The 15,869-nt window shown below is 42.3% G+C and overlaps 1 protein-coding gene across 2 annotated transcripts in view; it reads left to right on the top strand.

The window, feature by feature from the left end:
* The window catches only part of zcchc14 (zinc finger, CCHC domain containing 14), a 28,017-nt gene extending 13,174 nt beyond the window's left edge, over positions 1-14,843 (top strand). Inside the window, exons 4-14 of one of the 2 annotated variants that reach the window (XM_085414672.1) lie at positions 3,311-3,381; positions 3,523-3,594; positions 4,032-4,096; positions 5,855-6,027; positions 7,608-7,644; positions 7,754-8,267; positions 8,408-8,505; positions 9,912-10,009; positions 10,322-10,474; positions 10,708-11,952; positions 12,579-14,843. In XM_085414672.1, the coding sequence (XP_085270798.1) occupies positions 3,311-3,381; positions 3,523-3,594; positions 4,032-4,096; positions 5,855-6,027; positions 7,608-7,644; positions 7,754-8,267; positions 8,408-8,505; positions 9,912-10,009; positions 10,322-10,474; positions 10,708-11,952; positions 12,579-12,634 (2,582 nt within the window). In that variant the 3' untranslated portion in view covers positions 12,635-14,843. The remainder of the gene's footprint in view (positions 1-3,310; positions 3,382-3,522; positions 3,595-4,031; positions 4,097-5,854; positions 6,028-7,607; positions 7,645-7,753; positions 8,268-8,407; positions 8,506-9,911; positions 10,010-10,321; positions 10,475-10,707; positions 11,953-12,578) is intronic. The other variant, XM_085414673.1, reaches the window with a different exon arrangement.
* The last annotated feature ends 1,026 nt before the right edge of the window (positions 14,844-15,869 follow it).

A 15,869-nucleotide genomic window follows, 5' to 3' on the forward strand; every position in this document is an offset into this window, starting at 1 on the left:
CGGGACGTTGACACTGCTGGGTTTCATGGTTCGTGTGTGTGTGTGTGTGTGTGTGTGTGTGTGTGGCAGCCCAGATTAGTTTGAATGGCAGGCCTTCCACAGCTGCTTGCCAACTCACTCCCGACAGAGTGATGAGAGATGCGCGACTCCTTTATCTCTCTGTATATTGCTCATGTCTCCTCCTTCCTCACTGCTTGTCTCCGCACGTAGGTGCAGTTTCAAATTGTCCTAAATCAATACCTGAAGGCCTGGCATGTAGAGACACACACACACACACACACACACACACACACACACACACACACACACACACATGCACCTCAATGTCTTTTTCAACTTTTTCAACCCAATTTCAACCCAAAAACAGCGGTGGAGCAGCTCTAACCTGCCACTGTGCCTGAGGCATGTATCCACAACAAAAAGAAGACCAAAAAAACCCAACATGTGTGCACATATGCAAATATTCAAAGCATTATCACAGAGTTTGCCACAATTTGAATTTGCTTGGAGAGAGATTCTTTTTTTCTTTACCCCTCAGCTGTAAAAGGTTGGTGGGGTATTGTTGTCACCCTCCTAGTCGGGAGGTCAGCGTGGACACCCAAGTTTGTGAATGCAATAAATCGTGAACAACGCAGCGTGAGAGTTTCAAATTGATAGCATGGGTGTATCTGCTAAAATATGTGTGTCTAATGTGTGTTTACTAGGAGCTCGCCAGTAATTTAACATTTTAATTTCACATGAGAAAATGACACCTAGCTAATCAGCTACCCTGAGGCCATTTCAGTGTTGTGTTCTCCTACTGGATATAGTCCTCGATATTATACAGCTTCCTCTCCAGAGATGTAAATATCATCATCAGATGGAGAGTTCAAGTGTGTGTGCAGATGTCCACATGTCTGCCAGTGTTTTTCAGGACCAAACAGACTCGTCTGCAGAGACTTTACATTACAATGAAGCAAGTCCCCAGGTGATGGGCTTCAAGTGGTCTTCAAAGAAGTATAACAGGAATAACTGCTTGGCTGTTTTATCTCCAGCTGGATGTATCCACAACAGAGTATAATCAGGTGGAGAACTGGTTCGTATGGTGCTGCATGAGCTCACCAAGCCTGCAAAGCACAACAAGGACTACTGTCGCCACCTGCAGTCCAACAGCATGGAGTTACAGTTCCTCTGCACGATGAAAAACTCACCGGAGAGTCAGCTGCTTATATTAATCTGTTATCTGTTATTTATTTGTCAAGTAGTTCATTATTAAAGCATTTGCGGGGGAAGCTCTTATAAACGGGGAGTTTTTCCTTCCCACTGTCGCCAAGTGATTGCTCAAAGGGGGTCGTATGATTGTTGGGGTTTTCTCTGTATTATTGTAAGGTCTTTACATTACAATATAAAGGACCTTGAGACCTTATTATGATTTGGCGCTTCATAAATTGAACTATATTATAAGACAGTATTCATAGTTTATATCTAATTTATGGATAAAATGAGTAGAGTTATATTTATTATTTGATTGGGCTCAGGAATGACCCCAATTTTCTGATAAAGAAAAGCAGGAATCAGCCTAAATCAGCCTTAATCAAAATTAAGCTCAATGCAGTATGACCCAAAACGAGTGAATGATTGAGACTCTAGTGACCCTTAAAAAGACGTTTACGTTTCAAAACCTGAAGTGACGTCCATCTTTTATACTCTCTATGATTAGTATTATCACTGAGGCCAGCTTTACTGTTTTTTGTGTCAGTGTTTTTTAATGCAGACAGCATGTGGTTAGCATTGTTGCCTCACAGCAAGAAGGTCCTGAGCTTGAATCCACCAACTGGCCTTTCTGTAAGGAGTTTGCATGTTCTCCCCACGGGTTCTCTCTGAGTACTCCGGCTTCCTCCCACAGTCAAAAGACATGCAGTTAGTGGGTTTAGATTAACCGGTGATTCTAAATTGCCCATAGGTGTGAATGGTCGTCTGTCTCTATGTGTTAGCCTTGCGATAGACTGGCAGCCTGTTCAAGGTGTACTTATGACTGCTGGGATAGGCTCAACCCTGATAAGGGGAAGAGGATGGATGGATGTTTTCAATGCTGATGTGAGGCAAAAAGATTTACTTACTGTTTAATTGCAGTATTTTTGTAAGCATTTATCTTGTTTATAGTAAAACCAGCATCATACTTGTGGTTTTACTTTAAAAGTCTTTATTGTCCACCTCTAACTGGGAGTTTGTTTAGCTTATGTGGAGTGAAAAATGGAGTTTGGATTTAATCCCCTGATTGAGGCATGAACAAGGTCTTAGAGTATTCACTGGATGTTAAATCAGAGCCCCAGATTCTAAAATCTCAGAACAAATCGGACCAAAACCGAAAACCAGTAAACAGTTCGTAGGACTCACCGTCAGAAAATTCAGGCCTGTTGTCTTATTCTCCTTTCTGTCTTTTAATAGGAAATAGTTTTTGGGTGCTAGTGTAATGAAAGCATTTTCTATTTATATAGAAAATGCTGCACAAATATGTAACACAGATGCTGGCACTGTGGAATATCAGAGGCTTTATAGCCTCTGATATTCCACAGTGCCAGCATTACATATTTGATTTGATGCTTGGACTCTGGTAGATTCAGTTATTCTTCACATAACGCTGCAAATATATTCATTTTCTAATTATACGAATTAAAAGAAAAAAGAAAGAAACTCTTCACATTTAGAAAGAGAAGAAATGTTTGCTGTTTTTGATTTAAATAAGCCTCGCTGACAATAACTGTTGATTAAATTCTTGTGAGATAGTCTTTCTCATTTCACCACTAACTTTCTGACTATTAGTTTCACTTTTTTAAACTTTCATAAACTGGACTAAAATCTAAAGTAGCTACAAACCTTCCTATAAAGAGATGATAACACTTATATAATGTTGTACAGCGTTTTACTTTGTTTTTAAGCATTTAAACGTTTCATTGTTGCAGGGGGATAATCTCTTTTACAACTTCATACAAAGAGAGCTAAAAAAAGAAAGTAGTCACAGAGATTTCTCAGCAATCTTATGCTAAACTTCTCGCTACAACATTCACCCCAACCCTTGACCTTTGACTTTTCTGCTGAGACAATGTAGTTAACAGGCCCAGTGACACCATAGTACTCGAAACTGCTTCACCTCTAGCTTGTCATTCTGTCCTTTTCTGATTCATCATGTTGCGAGAGTAAGCTCTGTTTAAATTCCTCTAGGCCATTGAAACCTACAGTATCAACCCCGAGTGAGTGATGTGTTGAAGCAGCTGTCTCAGATATGTGACATGTGGTTAATCATCTGCGGAACGATCTGTGCTTCTTTCAGCGGTGATTGAAAGGGTGGTGCTGAAAGGAGTTCCTCACAAGCCTGAAGATTCCAGCGAGTATAGTTTTGAGGTGGGTACCTTATAAATATGAGTACATGCCGGCATGTATTGTTTGACTCCTAACTTTTTTAGACTTTCTTTAAATATTTTTCCCCCTCATTTCCCTACTCCTTCACTGCCTTCTTCCCATTCCTTTCCTCTCCTCCTCCAGGTTAGCTGGACCAATGGGTTGGTAGTATCTGTTGTAAGAACTCAGCAGGAGGTAGCAGAGCTGCTGACTCAGGTCAGGACCAACATTTCAACACACGAATGAAAATGAGCCCGAGTTACATTCAGGCACTTTTTATTGCACAGTAAAACTAATATGTGTCTCAAAGTGAGTAGGAGATAGAGCTGCTTTGTTTGAAATCAAATCAAATCAATCATTACACGATTGGTGTAATTCTAGATTTTATGGTAAAAAATGTTTTATGTTTTCTCATAAAACATGATAAATATCGTATTTTATCATTACAAATCTTTTTGTGATGTTTTTGTGTTTTTGAGGTGCACATTAAACCTTATGAGCCTGACCTTTTCCAACTGTGCCTATAAATTAAGAAATCATCAGCTGCGATTGAACAGTCAGGCATTGCTTGGTATCATCAGCATAGCAGTGTAATGACACAAAGAGCTCTATTTACTTTGTTTTTATAAAAAAAAAAAATGTTTCTCACTTAGCTGTCACGAGCATTTCCTGATGGAGTGGAGAAGTTCCCGCCTCAGTCCATGGAACTGGATCCCAGGTTAGTCCCAGAACCCCCATCCTTTTGAGGTGGTGTTTTGTTTGTTTCAGGCCGTGTCCACACTAACACATTTTCGTTTGAACACCATTTTCGCGTCACAGTGTAGACTGTGTAAACGGAGGCTTTCGGAAACAGTGATGCATTTTAGTCATATGATGCAGTCATGTGACCAATCAAACAAAGATAGCGGAGGGCATTATACAACAGTTGTTTTGTTTGCTCTCAGTTTTGACAGCCCTATTAAAGATTAATATCAGTCTGTACATGCTCCAGATAGCTTTTCTTCAAATTCTTTAATTCTCACTCGCTTTTGCAACTTTGTACTTGCAAAGTTACTCGCAGCAACAACTCCACCTCATTGTCAGTCCATTTAAAGAACTCTGTGCTTTTCCTCGACATTTTGCGGCAGAGAGAAATGACACAGGTCGAATCGTCTTACGTTTCACGCATGCATAATACAGGAACGTAAGCGTTTTCAGTCGTGTCAGTGTGGATGAACAACTGTTCGAAAACGATAGTAAATGGCCTGTATTTATATAGCTCTTTACTAGTCCCTAAGGACCCCAAAGCGCTTTACATATCCAGTCATCCACCCATTCACGCACACATTCACACACTGGTGATGGCAAGCTACATTGTAGCCACAGCCACCCTGGGGCGCACTGACAGAGGCGAGGCTGCCGGACACTGGCGCCACCGGGCCCTCTGACCACCACCAGTAGGCAACGGGTGAAGTGTCTTGCCCAAGGACACAACGACCGAGACTGTCCGAGCCGGGGCTCAAACCGGCAACCTTCCGATTACAAGGCGAACTCCCAACTCTTGAGCCCCACGATAGTGTGGATGCGGAGCGTTTTTAGACAAGAACGCCGTTTTCAAATTTATCAGGATTAGTGTAGACGTAGCCTCAGCTTACAGTCTGTGAGAAAAAGTGTGATAATTCATATCAGCTTCAGAAGTTACAGTGAGAAATTTCACACTTTAGTGTAATCCAGCTGTTTAAAAGACCTTCAGAAGCCTGGAGAGCTATTGCCCAAGACTGCTTAAAATACAATTACAAGAAAGCTTGGCTCCTTGGAAGCAAGATATAAAGAAATGAGGGTTAGCTCAAGACTTTTGCACAGTATCTTACTTTGGTTAGCAAAGCTACTCGTGTTAAATTAACCTTAATGTATTAGAAGTACTCTTACAGTATAATCCATCACTATGCTAGCCTAAACAAGTCTTGTGTGAAGCATTGCTATGTAAACTCTAGTTTTCCCAATTCACATAAAATACTGGCAGCACTTCAGGATGTTAACATATTGTTAATAGATGATAAGTGAACGTCTAAACATATCAACTTGAAATCCTCGTACAGATCCAAATGTTTTGCATTCTGGCTTTTTATTGTCTACAAAAACATAAACAATCTCCTGACATGGCTCAGTGCCTTTTTAAAACTCAGTCTATTGTTGCACCTGCGCTTGAAAGGCCCATCAAGTTATAAAGTTTTGTCCTCTGCTTGTTCTTCGTCTCACTCTTTCCTGGCAAAACTGCTTTAAAGGCACCCTGTGGCTTTTTCTTATAAACAGACCAGAGATATGTTTAGATTAGAAATGTTAGGTCTGTCTGTACAAATATAGATTTTATGTTAAAGTTTCTTCCTATTGCAGTTAGATATATGCGTTTGTTTAAATCTGACAGCAGAGCATCTATTCCTTTAGCTTTTAATCTACTTCCCACTTCATTTCCTTTTCTTTCTGTTGTCCCACTCAGGTGTCTAACAGCCCTGCCCTGCCATGTCCTCCAGCACCAAAGTGTCCAGCTGTTCTTTACCTCCACCAGGCCTCTCTCACCCAACTGTCCCTCCTCACCCCTCTCCTCCCCACTTGCATCCTCACTACCAACCTCTCCTATAGCTCCATCCTGCCCGTTCACCTCCAGCTCCAGTAAGTCATTATTTCATTGCAAAAAAATTATAGCAAGCAACAGAGATATAAAGGAGGAGACATTCTTATTCATAGACGATGATGAAAGATCAAAGGCAAGAACAGCAAGATAAAAGATATTATGCCTGTGTTCGGTTTTTGGGGATGAGAAAGGAATGAGAGGTAATGGAAAGGACAAGGCTGCAAGTCTGAGCCCTGGTTGGTTGTAGTGAGGAGGTGAGACTGCAGGCAGGATTTTCAGTGTGTGCCTCTGAGGTGTTGGAGGGCGCGGACGCAGTCTATTTTAGTCCGGTGTGGGAATTCAGCATGGCATGTTTGTGTTGGGAAGCCTAGAGTGTGGTGACCTCATGTTGCTGTGTGTGTGAGTGCTCGATCTATTAGTGTGACTTCATCCCAGAGGGTATTTATAGCCACCAGTGCAGTGTGTTTCTATGTGTGGTTGTACTTTGTGCATGTGTTTATTCCTCTGTGAGTGGGTATCAGACTCACAGGAGAAGCAAGGCTAAAATGAATGTGTCCGGTTTTGCTCCACAAACACACCCATCAGTGAATTCTGCACAGACTGCAACAGTTGGAATTAGCTATAAGGACATGTTTTCACAGCATTTCTAACATTTTGCCTACATATATATATTTAGTCCATTCAGGTGCAATCAGAAATGTACCTACACTCGTCATGGGCATGAATGTTACGGTAATGTTGGGGCTTTTAATGATTCCTTTGAACTGTTCTGCTATGGTGGGATGATTGTACAGCATACATCTTTAAAAAAACTGTTTGAATTTATTCTGGATTTTTCTCTAATACACAGGCTCAAATATATACATACACTTGTATTTGCTTAAATATCCTTTGTCAAGTTGCACCTTGACCTTTGGTAGTCATCAGCAAGCTTCTGGTATTATTCTGGCTGGACATTTGAATATTTTCTTGGTAGAATTGGTTTGAGAGGTTTGATGTTCACCTGCTTGATCCATTCCAAAACCAGTCTCGGTGAGTGTTTGGGATTAGTGTCCTATTCGAACACCCACTTGTGTCCAAATTGCAGTTGTTTTGCTGTTGAGAATTTGGAGGAGGCGCTCCATTATTCCATCCACTTTGTCCCAGTATCACTGGCAAAACAGCCTCATAGCATGATGCTACCACCACCATGCTTTTAAATAATGTTCTTAGGTTTATAAGTCTTACTTTTACTCCTTTAAACATACTTCATCATTGTGAGATTTGCCATTTTTTTTACTAAATTCAGTGAGTCATTTTAACTCAGCTTTATCATTATGGCTGTTTGTGCATATAATACTGATTGTTCTCATCGTTCTCTAATTTTATTTTATTTTATTGACCTGCATATCCGCTAGCTCTTATTTAAGATATTTGTTGTATCTTATGCTTAATATTTTTTTCTGCTGTAACAAGTGAATATAACTATTTTGAGATAAATAAAATAAATCTTATATATTTACTACTTAAATGTTCGCCCAGTTGACTGACATTTCAGATTTTTGTGGACTGTTAGCCTCATGTTGTGTGACTATCGCCTGATGGTGATGATGGTGTGTATTGTGAATCTGTTGCACAGATCTTGGCTGTATGATGCAGTACAAAGGAGGTAACAGGTACGAGTTTTGCCCCTCTTTGACCTCGTTGCATTAAAACACATCTACATGTACAGTCTTAGAAGTGCACTTGTACCAACGTCGCTCATTGGCTCTTGCTGTCTCTCAGGGTGGTGTACAGAGTGGCCAGCGTCCAGCCCGTCATCAGCACCCACAACTCCATCTTGACTCGCTCCACTCCTCACTTGTCCTCCCTTTCCTCCCCTCCTCTTCCGACTCCGGCTCTCCTACCTTCCATTCCTCCTCCCCAGCACTCCCCACAGCTCTCCTCTCTCCCTCCCCCCGTGCCAGCCCTGCCAGCACGTGGCTCTGCAGGAAGCGGGGGCGACAGCTCCTCCCAACCGCATCCTCAGCATGGTCAGCTTCATTTATACCCACAGCCCTCCCAGCACCACCTTCATGCACAAACCAGCAGCCAGCCCAGTACGCAGCCTCAGACTCTGCACCTGTCCCATTCCCAACCATCGTCCCATTCACATTCACAGTCCCGCTCCCAGTCCCATAATCAATCGCTCTCCCAGTCTCAGCCTAATACGCCAGAGCAGAACGGCATCCTGGACTGGCTCCGCAGGCTCCGCCTCCATAAGTATTACCCCGTCTTCAAACAGCTCACCATGGAGGAGGTGGGTACATCTTTAGATTACATCACGTTGTGTGTATAAAACGTCGTACTCCTGTGCATGTATAATGTATTTGCATATTTCTTGATCAACGTTTTGATTCTTTGAAAGCTTCTGAATTTGTTCCTCTGTATAAATTGCAGTTTTTAGCTCTGACAGAGGAGGACCTGAACAAGTACGACCTCACCCAAGGAGCAAAGAAGAAACTGAAGACCCAACTAGAACTCCAAAAGTCTGCAGAGTAAGGGCAGATAACAAAAATTCAGTTTTTTTGTCTTTAAAAAAAAAAGAAAGAAAGAAAATATTTGAGAAGTCACTCAGATTTGTCACAAACTTGTCTCTCTACCATCTCCAATATTAGTATACAGACCGAAGTTGGTTTGTGTGCTTGTGGCACTGATAGTTTTGATTCTGCAGTTCAGTTGTTTTCCAAAATCACCTCTTTGACTTGACTGATGCCTTACCCTGTTTAACAACTGGCAAACAGACTGACCCGCTGCTGCTCTCCCCGGTAAACATCCTGCACCAATGGTCCATACAGCATCAATGGTTAACCAGCTGAGGATGGGCCGGAGAGATAAGATGTGTTTTACGTGCAGAAGCACAAAAACACAGGCTCTGATTTAAGTACACAAGCATCTGAACTTGCGCACCCCGGATGCACACGCACACCTGAGCGTGAACTTGTTTTCTCTCAGCTGTGTTTCCATTCCCAGAATCAACAGGTTCCCATTAGGCAGGCGATTTGTGTATTTGCGTGTGTACGTGCTTGAACAAGACTCAGAAAATGGAAAAGTTCCTGTGGTGATTTTCCAAAGAGATAGTTGTGTTTGTAGAGGTGCAGCTGAGACCCGAGGAGCACGTTAAGTGGGTAATGTCTCCCCCATGTGGTCAGTAAAAGACACTAGTTGTTTTTGTAGCACAGAAATTGCCTGCAGTTCAGCTGGGCACAGCAGGGGGCGCTTGTGAGATAGTCCTTAATAAATAGGAGTGAATGAAGATCTATGATTAAAATAAGTGCACCTGCTTCTAGACAAAAATATTCAGCTTTTATTTTTGTTTTGTCGAATAGAGCACAGATAACAGAATTTAAGCTGGAGTCCTTTATATTTTCTTTCAGTGAAGCTTAGTTAAACGACAGCTGAAACTTGTGTGTAAGAAGCAGCTAGCTGGGCTATCAGGAAGTTGCTGCTCTCTACTGTTCATGGCTGAAATACTGATTCAAGATGCACACAAGTGGCTCAAGTTGCTAGGATGTCCCTAATGCTCACAGAGAGAATATTACATTTTTGGTGTGGGAACATGATGGAAAGAATTTCTGGTCAAAAAGAGCTATCTAAAAGAAGTACACATGGGAAGCTGCATGTTTCCTTTGTTTAAGGATCTCAGAAAATACTTCACTTAGTCCACTTATGATGGCACAAAGCCAATGAGTCAGTCGGCTTTAGGTCTTGACCTCTCTGCTCATGGCTGCTGGTTTCCTCAACTGAGTCTTGTTAGACTGTTACCGCCTGGGTGTCTAGTTAGCCACCGTATGTGTCTGTTTCATTGACCTTTAATAAACACAGTATAGTACATACTTATCTTAAGTATTCGCTACACTTGATAAAGACTGTGTTTCTGACTCGAATGCTTGCGTGTTCCCAGCAGGGAGATGAAGATGGAGAAGCGGCCGTGCAGTGGCATTGCCAGGGTGACGCCTTCCAGTCACATGGGACCCTCAGCTCACTCCACCTCCAGTGCAGGTAAGAGAGCAGGGTTGTTTCCAAGTATGGCCAAATCACTCTCAGGCTTCAGATTGCTTTAAATGTTTCCCTTTTGCGTCTTTATGATGTCATAGTGAGGGAGTGTAATAATATGGTCATCACGAGCTGCCGACCTGCTCTTCTCTCCAAGAAAATTTGGTTTCAAATTCAAATCGGTTTCATAAACGTGCTCCAGAACTATGAGGTTCCATTAGACATGTACTAGATATAGATAATGAAGCAGACTCACTTCACTGGACCCAGGAAGGATTACAACAGTTCAGAACTGAACTGTATTCAAATGTTTTGCAGGAGAACTGCGAGTGGAGGTGGACGCCGTGCCGCACCACCACCCTGTCTCCACAGACAGCAGCTCGTCCTCGGGCTACTCCAGCTCTTCCTGCTCCCCTCGCACCCCACACAGTTGCGACTCCACCTTTGACAGGACCAGAGACATTCACAGACGTACGTTTTTATCTCACGACTGCAGAATTAATTCAAACCGCGTCAGCACGATTTACGAAGAACAATTCTTAAAGTCTAGATTGACGTTAAGGAGAAACAGGTCAACAAAATTAGAAATAGAAGTTTGTTAAAACGATAAGATCAATGACGCAAAACTAGAGACTTTTGCTTTTTCCATACCGTTTATATCCAAATATATATGCAAATGTTATATAAACACAAATCTCTTTCAGGTGTGTTGGCTCCAGATACAGCAGGAAGTGGTCCAGAGAAGGATCGGCCCTGCATGTTCATTCTGAACTCGACAGGCTCCAGTCGCCCCACAGCCCAGGTTCTGCCCGTCCAAACCGATCCAGCTCCTCCTCTTCCTCCCACATGCTCCTCCCACCTCCCCTTCGGCCTCCCGCAATCTGCTTATCACCCACAGGGCGGTTACCCACAGACGCTGCTCTCCCCGGTCTCAAACCCAGCACGCATCCTCACCTCCCCTCGCAAGCCAAGGCCCCCTCCGCTGGCCACAGAGGACCGGACTAAGCCGTTGGGCTCGAGCCTTCCTGTGGCCGGTGCAAGCTTCAGTTCAGGGCTCGGGGTGGGGGCTGGGGTGGGGGTAAGACGGGAAAACCTGTTCTCCAGGGTCAACATGGATGGCTCGTCTGGACTCCAGGACTCTGTGGTTTGTCGTGGTCTTGCGGGAGGTGGTGTTAGTCTGATGGTAGAAACCAGCTGCGCTCTGACCTCCACCTCCAACAGCCACCACCACGTTTCCCACCCCCCTGTCCACTTCCACCTCTCATCCTCTTCCTCCCCTTCTCCATCTGGATTTTACTCTTACCCCCCTGTATCCTCATCCTCCTTCGCGTCTTTCTCCGCTTCCTCCTCCTGCACCTCCTCAAAATCCGCCTCTCAGACTGGCAGCTCCAGTGGTGGAGGTAGCTATGTTCCCATGGCAACAGCAAGCACAGTTCCTGTGGCTGCAGTCCCGGGCAACACTTACTACCCACCCCAGCATACCTCCAGCCCCTCTCCTTCGCCCTCCTCTGCTTCTTCATTGGATCAAAGTTCTGGTCACAGTCCTTCCGTATGTGTTTGCAGTTCTTGCGGTTGTCGAGGGAACTGCGGCGCCTACGGGGCGTTCCCTGGATACGCCGCAGCCAGCTACCTGCAGCCGTTCTCAGCCGGGCCCTCACTCTTCACCCTGGGTCCTCTGCTCCATCTCAGCCCCCTGATAGCATCGTCCAGCAACGCCGGCACAGGCGCTGCACCATTCTCCTACCCAATGATGGTACCGCCGCCCCTCTACCGCCACAGCCCGCTGTCACATGACCAGCAGCAGGGGTTCGGCTTTTACCAGCCCCATGGCATCATGGGAAACAGTGGGCAAAAAAGGACAGCAGGGAACCTGTCATGTTATAACTGCGGTGCCCACGGACACAGAGCCGAGGACTGCAAACAGCCACCCATGGATGCGACACAGCAAGGTGAGTCAGTGAGTACGGAGTGTGAAAAATACCATATTTAAGGTGTGATATACATTTATAAATGCAATTGGCTTTAAGGACAGTACATTTGAGAATATAATAACTGATATTTCTACTTCATTTTGTATTTAAATATAAAATGTTTGTTTCTAACAAATTTTACTTCAGTTTTCAGTCGTTTTCTTCACACGATTTAGTTTGCAAACTGTGCCCAAATGCACAAAAGTATAACAATTATGCAGGAATTAAAATGGTGAATTTGTAAAATGAATTATAGGTATTACGAACTTTAATTTGAATGTGTAATTGGATTAACTGAAATGATGATGTGTAATATACAAAAGTAAAACTTGACCTGTTTAGTGAGATGGAGTTCTTTATTTCAGTATAATTTAATATTTCAAAACAGATTTTGATGTTACTAAAAATTAAAATCTGTTTTGAATAAATTTCTCATTCATTACTTAAAATTTTAAGTCTAAAAACATATTTGTGACTTCATTTACATATTTTACCCACTTCCTTCATAATGTCATGTGTCCATTATATAATTTTGAACCCTTTGGGATGCCATAGATTGGGACATCTCCAAGGCATCACTTTAACAACTCTGCTGTGTTTCTCAGGGACATTTCGCTTGAAGTACACACCTCACTCTGACAGCAAGGACTCAGGAGACTAAGCAGCAGAGGCGGCTTTGGATTTGAACTCCAGACTAAACTGTACCTCGTGGTCCTGCTGAAGCCAACAAAAACCCCCCAAAAGGGACAGGAGACAAACACAGACTGCATGAACTGGAAACCACCTTCAGCAACTGGAGATCTAAGAGGAAAACTGGTGTCTGTTGTGCATCTTCAGCCCGAGTCTGTATGTAAAGATGGAAAATCTGATGGTTGATGTAATGTGCAACCAAAGTAACAACCAGGGGATGAACATGTGGTATTGAGTGCATGCCTTTTTCTCAGCACTGCTGGCTAAACATTATCACACAGCACTTCATCCAAGACTACCAAAATAGTTTCTTTGAAGCGTATTGTATCACGGTGATGTTTGAGTGTTCATTTTTCCATTTGCTCAGTTTGTTTTGATTTTTTAATTAGTTTCTGAGCCACCTGTTGGCCACTGTTCAGGAAGTATACACAGGAACTTTCTGCACGAATCTTCTAACACATCTTGAGGGACTTTGGAATTTTTTTCAGGAAGTTAAGTTTGTGTTAAATGGGTGATTCGAATGGTAAGCAAACGACCCAACCAGTGTAGAAGACGGGCAGTTCAGATTCTGCTGCAGTAAAGTTGCACAATGGAGGTGGTGGTTGCTGGGCTACGTCAGAGCAGATCTAGAGGGAACAGCTTCACTTCCTGCAAACCCAGGGGAGCTAAATAGGTAAAATAATTATTTTCACCTGCTTCTATACAAAGAAGAACATGCTTTATTTTAGTTTTCACAAATGCAGCATTAATAATATGCCTGATTGAAGTAAACTGCCAGTTATGTCCTCTAGTTTTTTGTTTGTTTGTTTTTTACAACGCTGTTGTTTTTACCCATAAAATGCTAGGACTCTGCTAATGCATGCTGATTGGTTGACTGAGGACTCTCCTAAAAGAAAGTGTTGCTAAATAACTTCTTCTCCACTGCTGACTTGCCTTAAATCAAAATGATGAACGCCAAAAAGTGTCTCAAAGTGCCGAGACCTTCCTAATGGGGGAGAAAGGGATTTTACTAATAATTAAACCCATATATACAAAACAGAAAATGGAACGATATCTAAGGTTTCAAACTGTTTTATGAAAAACATGGTGGAAACATGTTTACCCCTCATATGTAACATTTTTGGGTCTGTAGGCTGCTGTGAATTCTGGACTGCCTGGAAAGCATCTTCTTTCTTCTGGTTGCTTGATGTTTAAGAGCACTGTGCTTAGACCTCAATACCATGTCTCCACCCCTGATGGGTACTGCACAGACTCTGGTTGCAGATAACATCACCATCACTCAAATTCCATGTTAGTTGGGCTTTTATGCAGTGGCATGCATTGGGGACCTGTCAGCCATTTTTATTCACTTCTTGGCAATCTGCAGCCTTTCTACCTCTGAGCATGCCAGAGGGCGAAATGACCCTCTGTGCACAAATGCAGCAACGACAATCAGAAAATATCATGTGGTTTACATCAGGACGAACATTCAAAGTGCCAATTTTCTCTTTTCATAATTGTGGTGTAAGCGGGAGTTGTTCTTTTGTACATTGTTTGTACAGGTCTAAGTATGTCGCGCATGTTGGAATTTTAAGAAAGCAATAGGAAGTGCTTCTGTGTTCGGGTCTTTGACCCGGTGGGGTTGGGCGGGTGGGAAGCTGCTGAGCTGGACCCAGAGCTGCACAGACACAAGGACAGCTGGTCCTTCAGATGAAACTCTCTTTGTACCCCTGGAGGGCACAGCACAGGGATGTGTGGGGTGTTTATTTAAAATAAGAAATCCGAACATTAAGTATGTACGCGTTTGTTTGAGGTATCGGCAATTCGCTTTCATAATGTAAAATAAATTGTTCTGTGTTTTATTCCATTAGTTACATAGATGAGGGAAATTTCTTTATATTGCTAGTTTATCCTGTCATTGTTTTATATAGATTATACCAAAGAACAGAGATGGTTTGTAGACAGAAAAAGTTCCACTTTTGTAGGTTTTACTTACTCTTTAAGGATGTTGGTAACTTGATGCATGCATGTTCCAAAATCTTTGTTTAAATATGCTTTTAAAATATTTGTGTGTTTTGAAAGTTTGGACTTAATTACCCAGGTCTTTGTTGGTAAGATTTTTTTATGGCTTAAAATTAAATAATTTTGGATTCTCCCTTTTATCACAGTGCCTGTGTGGCTTATTTATTATGGGACCGGCTGCTCCGAGAATCCTTAAAAGGTTGAAGGTGAATGTTTATGTACAATACAATGTGTAAAAAAACAAACAAAAAAACAAACAAAAGGCGGAGCCTCAAGCTGAAAGTTTTTGTTGCCGTCATTTTAGCTTTTCGAAACATGACGATGACACAGTGGACACGCTCCACGGTAATTGGCTAAGCGACTGTCAAAGACATGCATCGGCATTTATATGCAGTCAAAGGTATGAGTCACTTTCACATCTTTTTCCATTGTCCTCTGAATATCTGCACTGGCTGTTTTTTGTTTGTTTGGGTTTTTTTTTTTTTGGCAGTATTTAGTATTGTCTGTTCCTTGTTTTATCAGGAAGTACAAAATCTTGTTTTTCTAGTTATTTGAAGGATTTACCTAAGCTGAATAGCATGCTGTCTAACCAGATCCTAACTCTTCACTACTTCAGTAACACTGAGGAACATTGGGAGCCAGTTTTGACCAGAATATGTCCTTCAAGGCACATATTATACAAATATGCAGGACTGCTTTCTTCCATTTGTGGAATATCTGTAAAAATTGGAAACATCCCGTCTCAGAATGATGCTAAAAAGCTAGTTTATGCAGTTATTACTTCTAGGCTGAATTACTTTTATGCAGTTATTATCAGGATGTCCTAAAAACTCCCTGAAAGGCCTTCAGTTGATCCAAAATGCTGCAGCAAGAGTACTGACAGGGACTAGAAAGAGAGGGCATACTTCTTCATTGACTCCCCGTTAAATCCAAAATCAAATATAAAATGCCTCTCCTCACATACAAGGTCTTAAATAATCAGGCCCCATCTTATCTCGTAATATTGTATCACTATATTAGGGCACTTTACTCTAAGGCTTTAGGCTTATTTGTGGTTCCTATTTGTGGTATTTAAAAGTAGAATTCTCTAAGCTGCCTAACATTTGGCATTTTTGCTGTTACTGCTATGATCCTGTCTGCTCTGGTTCAATCTAATTGATTTTCAGTGTAAAGAACTCAGAAGAGGGTTGCCCTTCAGCATTAAA

The sequence above is a fragment of the Rhamphochromis longiceps genome, linkage group LG7 (genome assembly GCF_057381845.1).
Source record: "Rhamphochromis longiceps isolate RC_006_pf linkage group LG7, R_longiceps_female_GT1.1, whole genome shotgun sequence".
NCBI lineage: Eukaryota > Metazoa > Chordata > Actinopteri > Cichliformes > Cichlidae > Rhamphochromis > Rhamphochromis longiceps.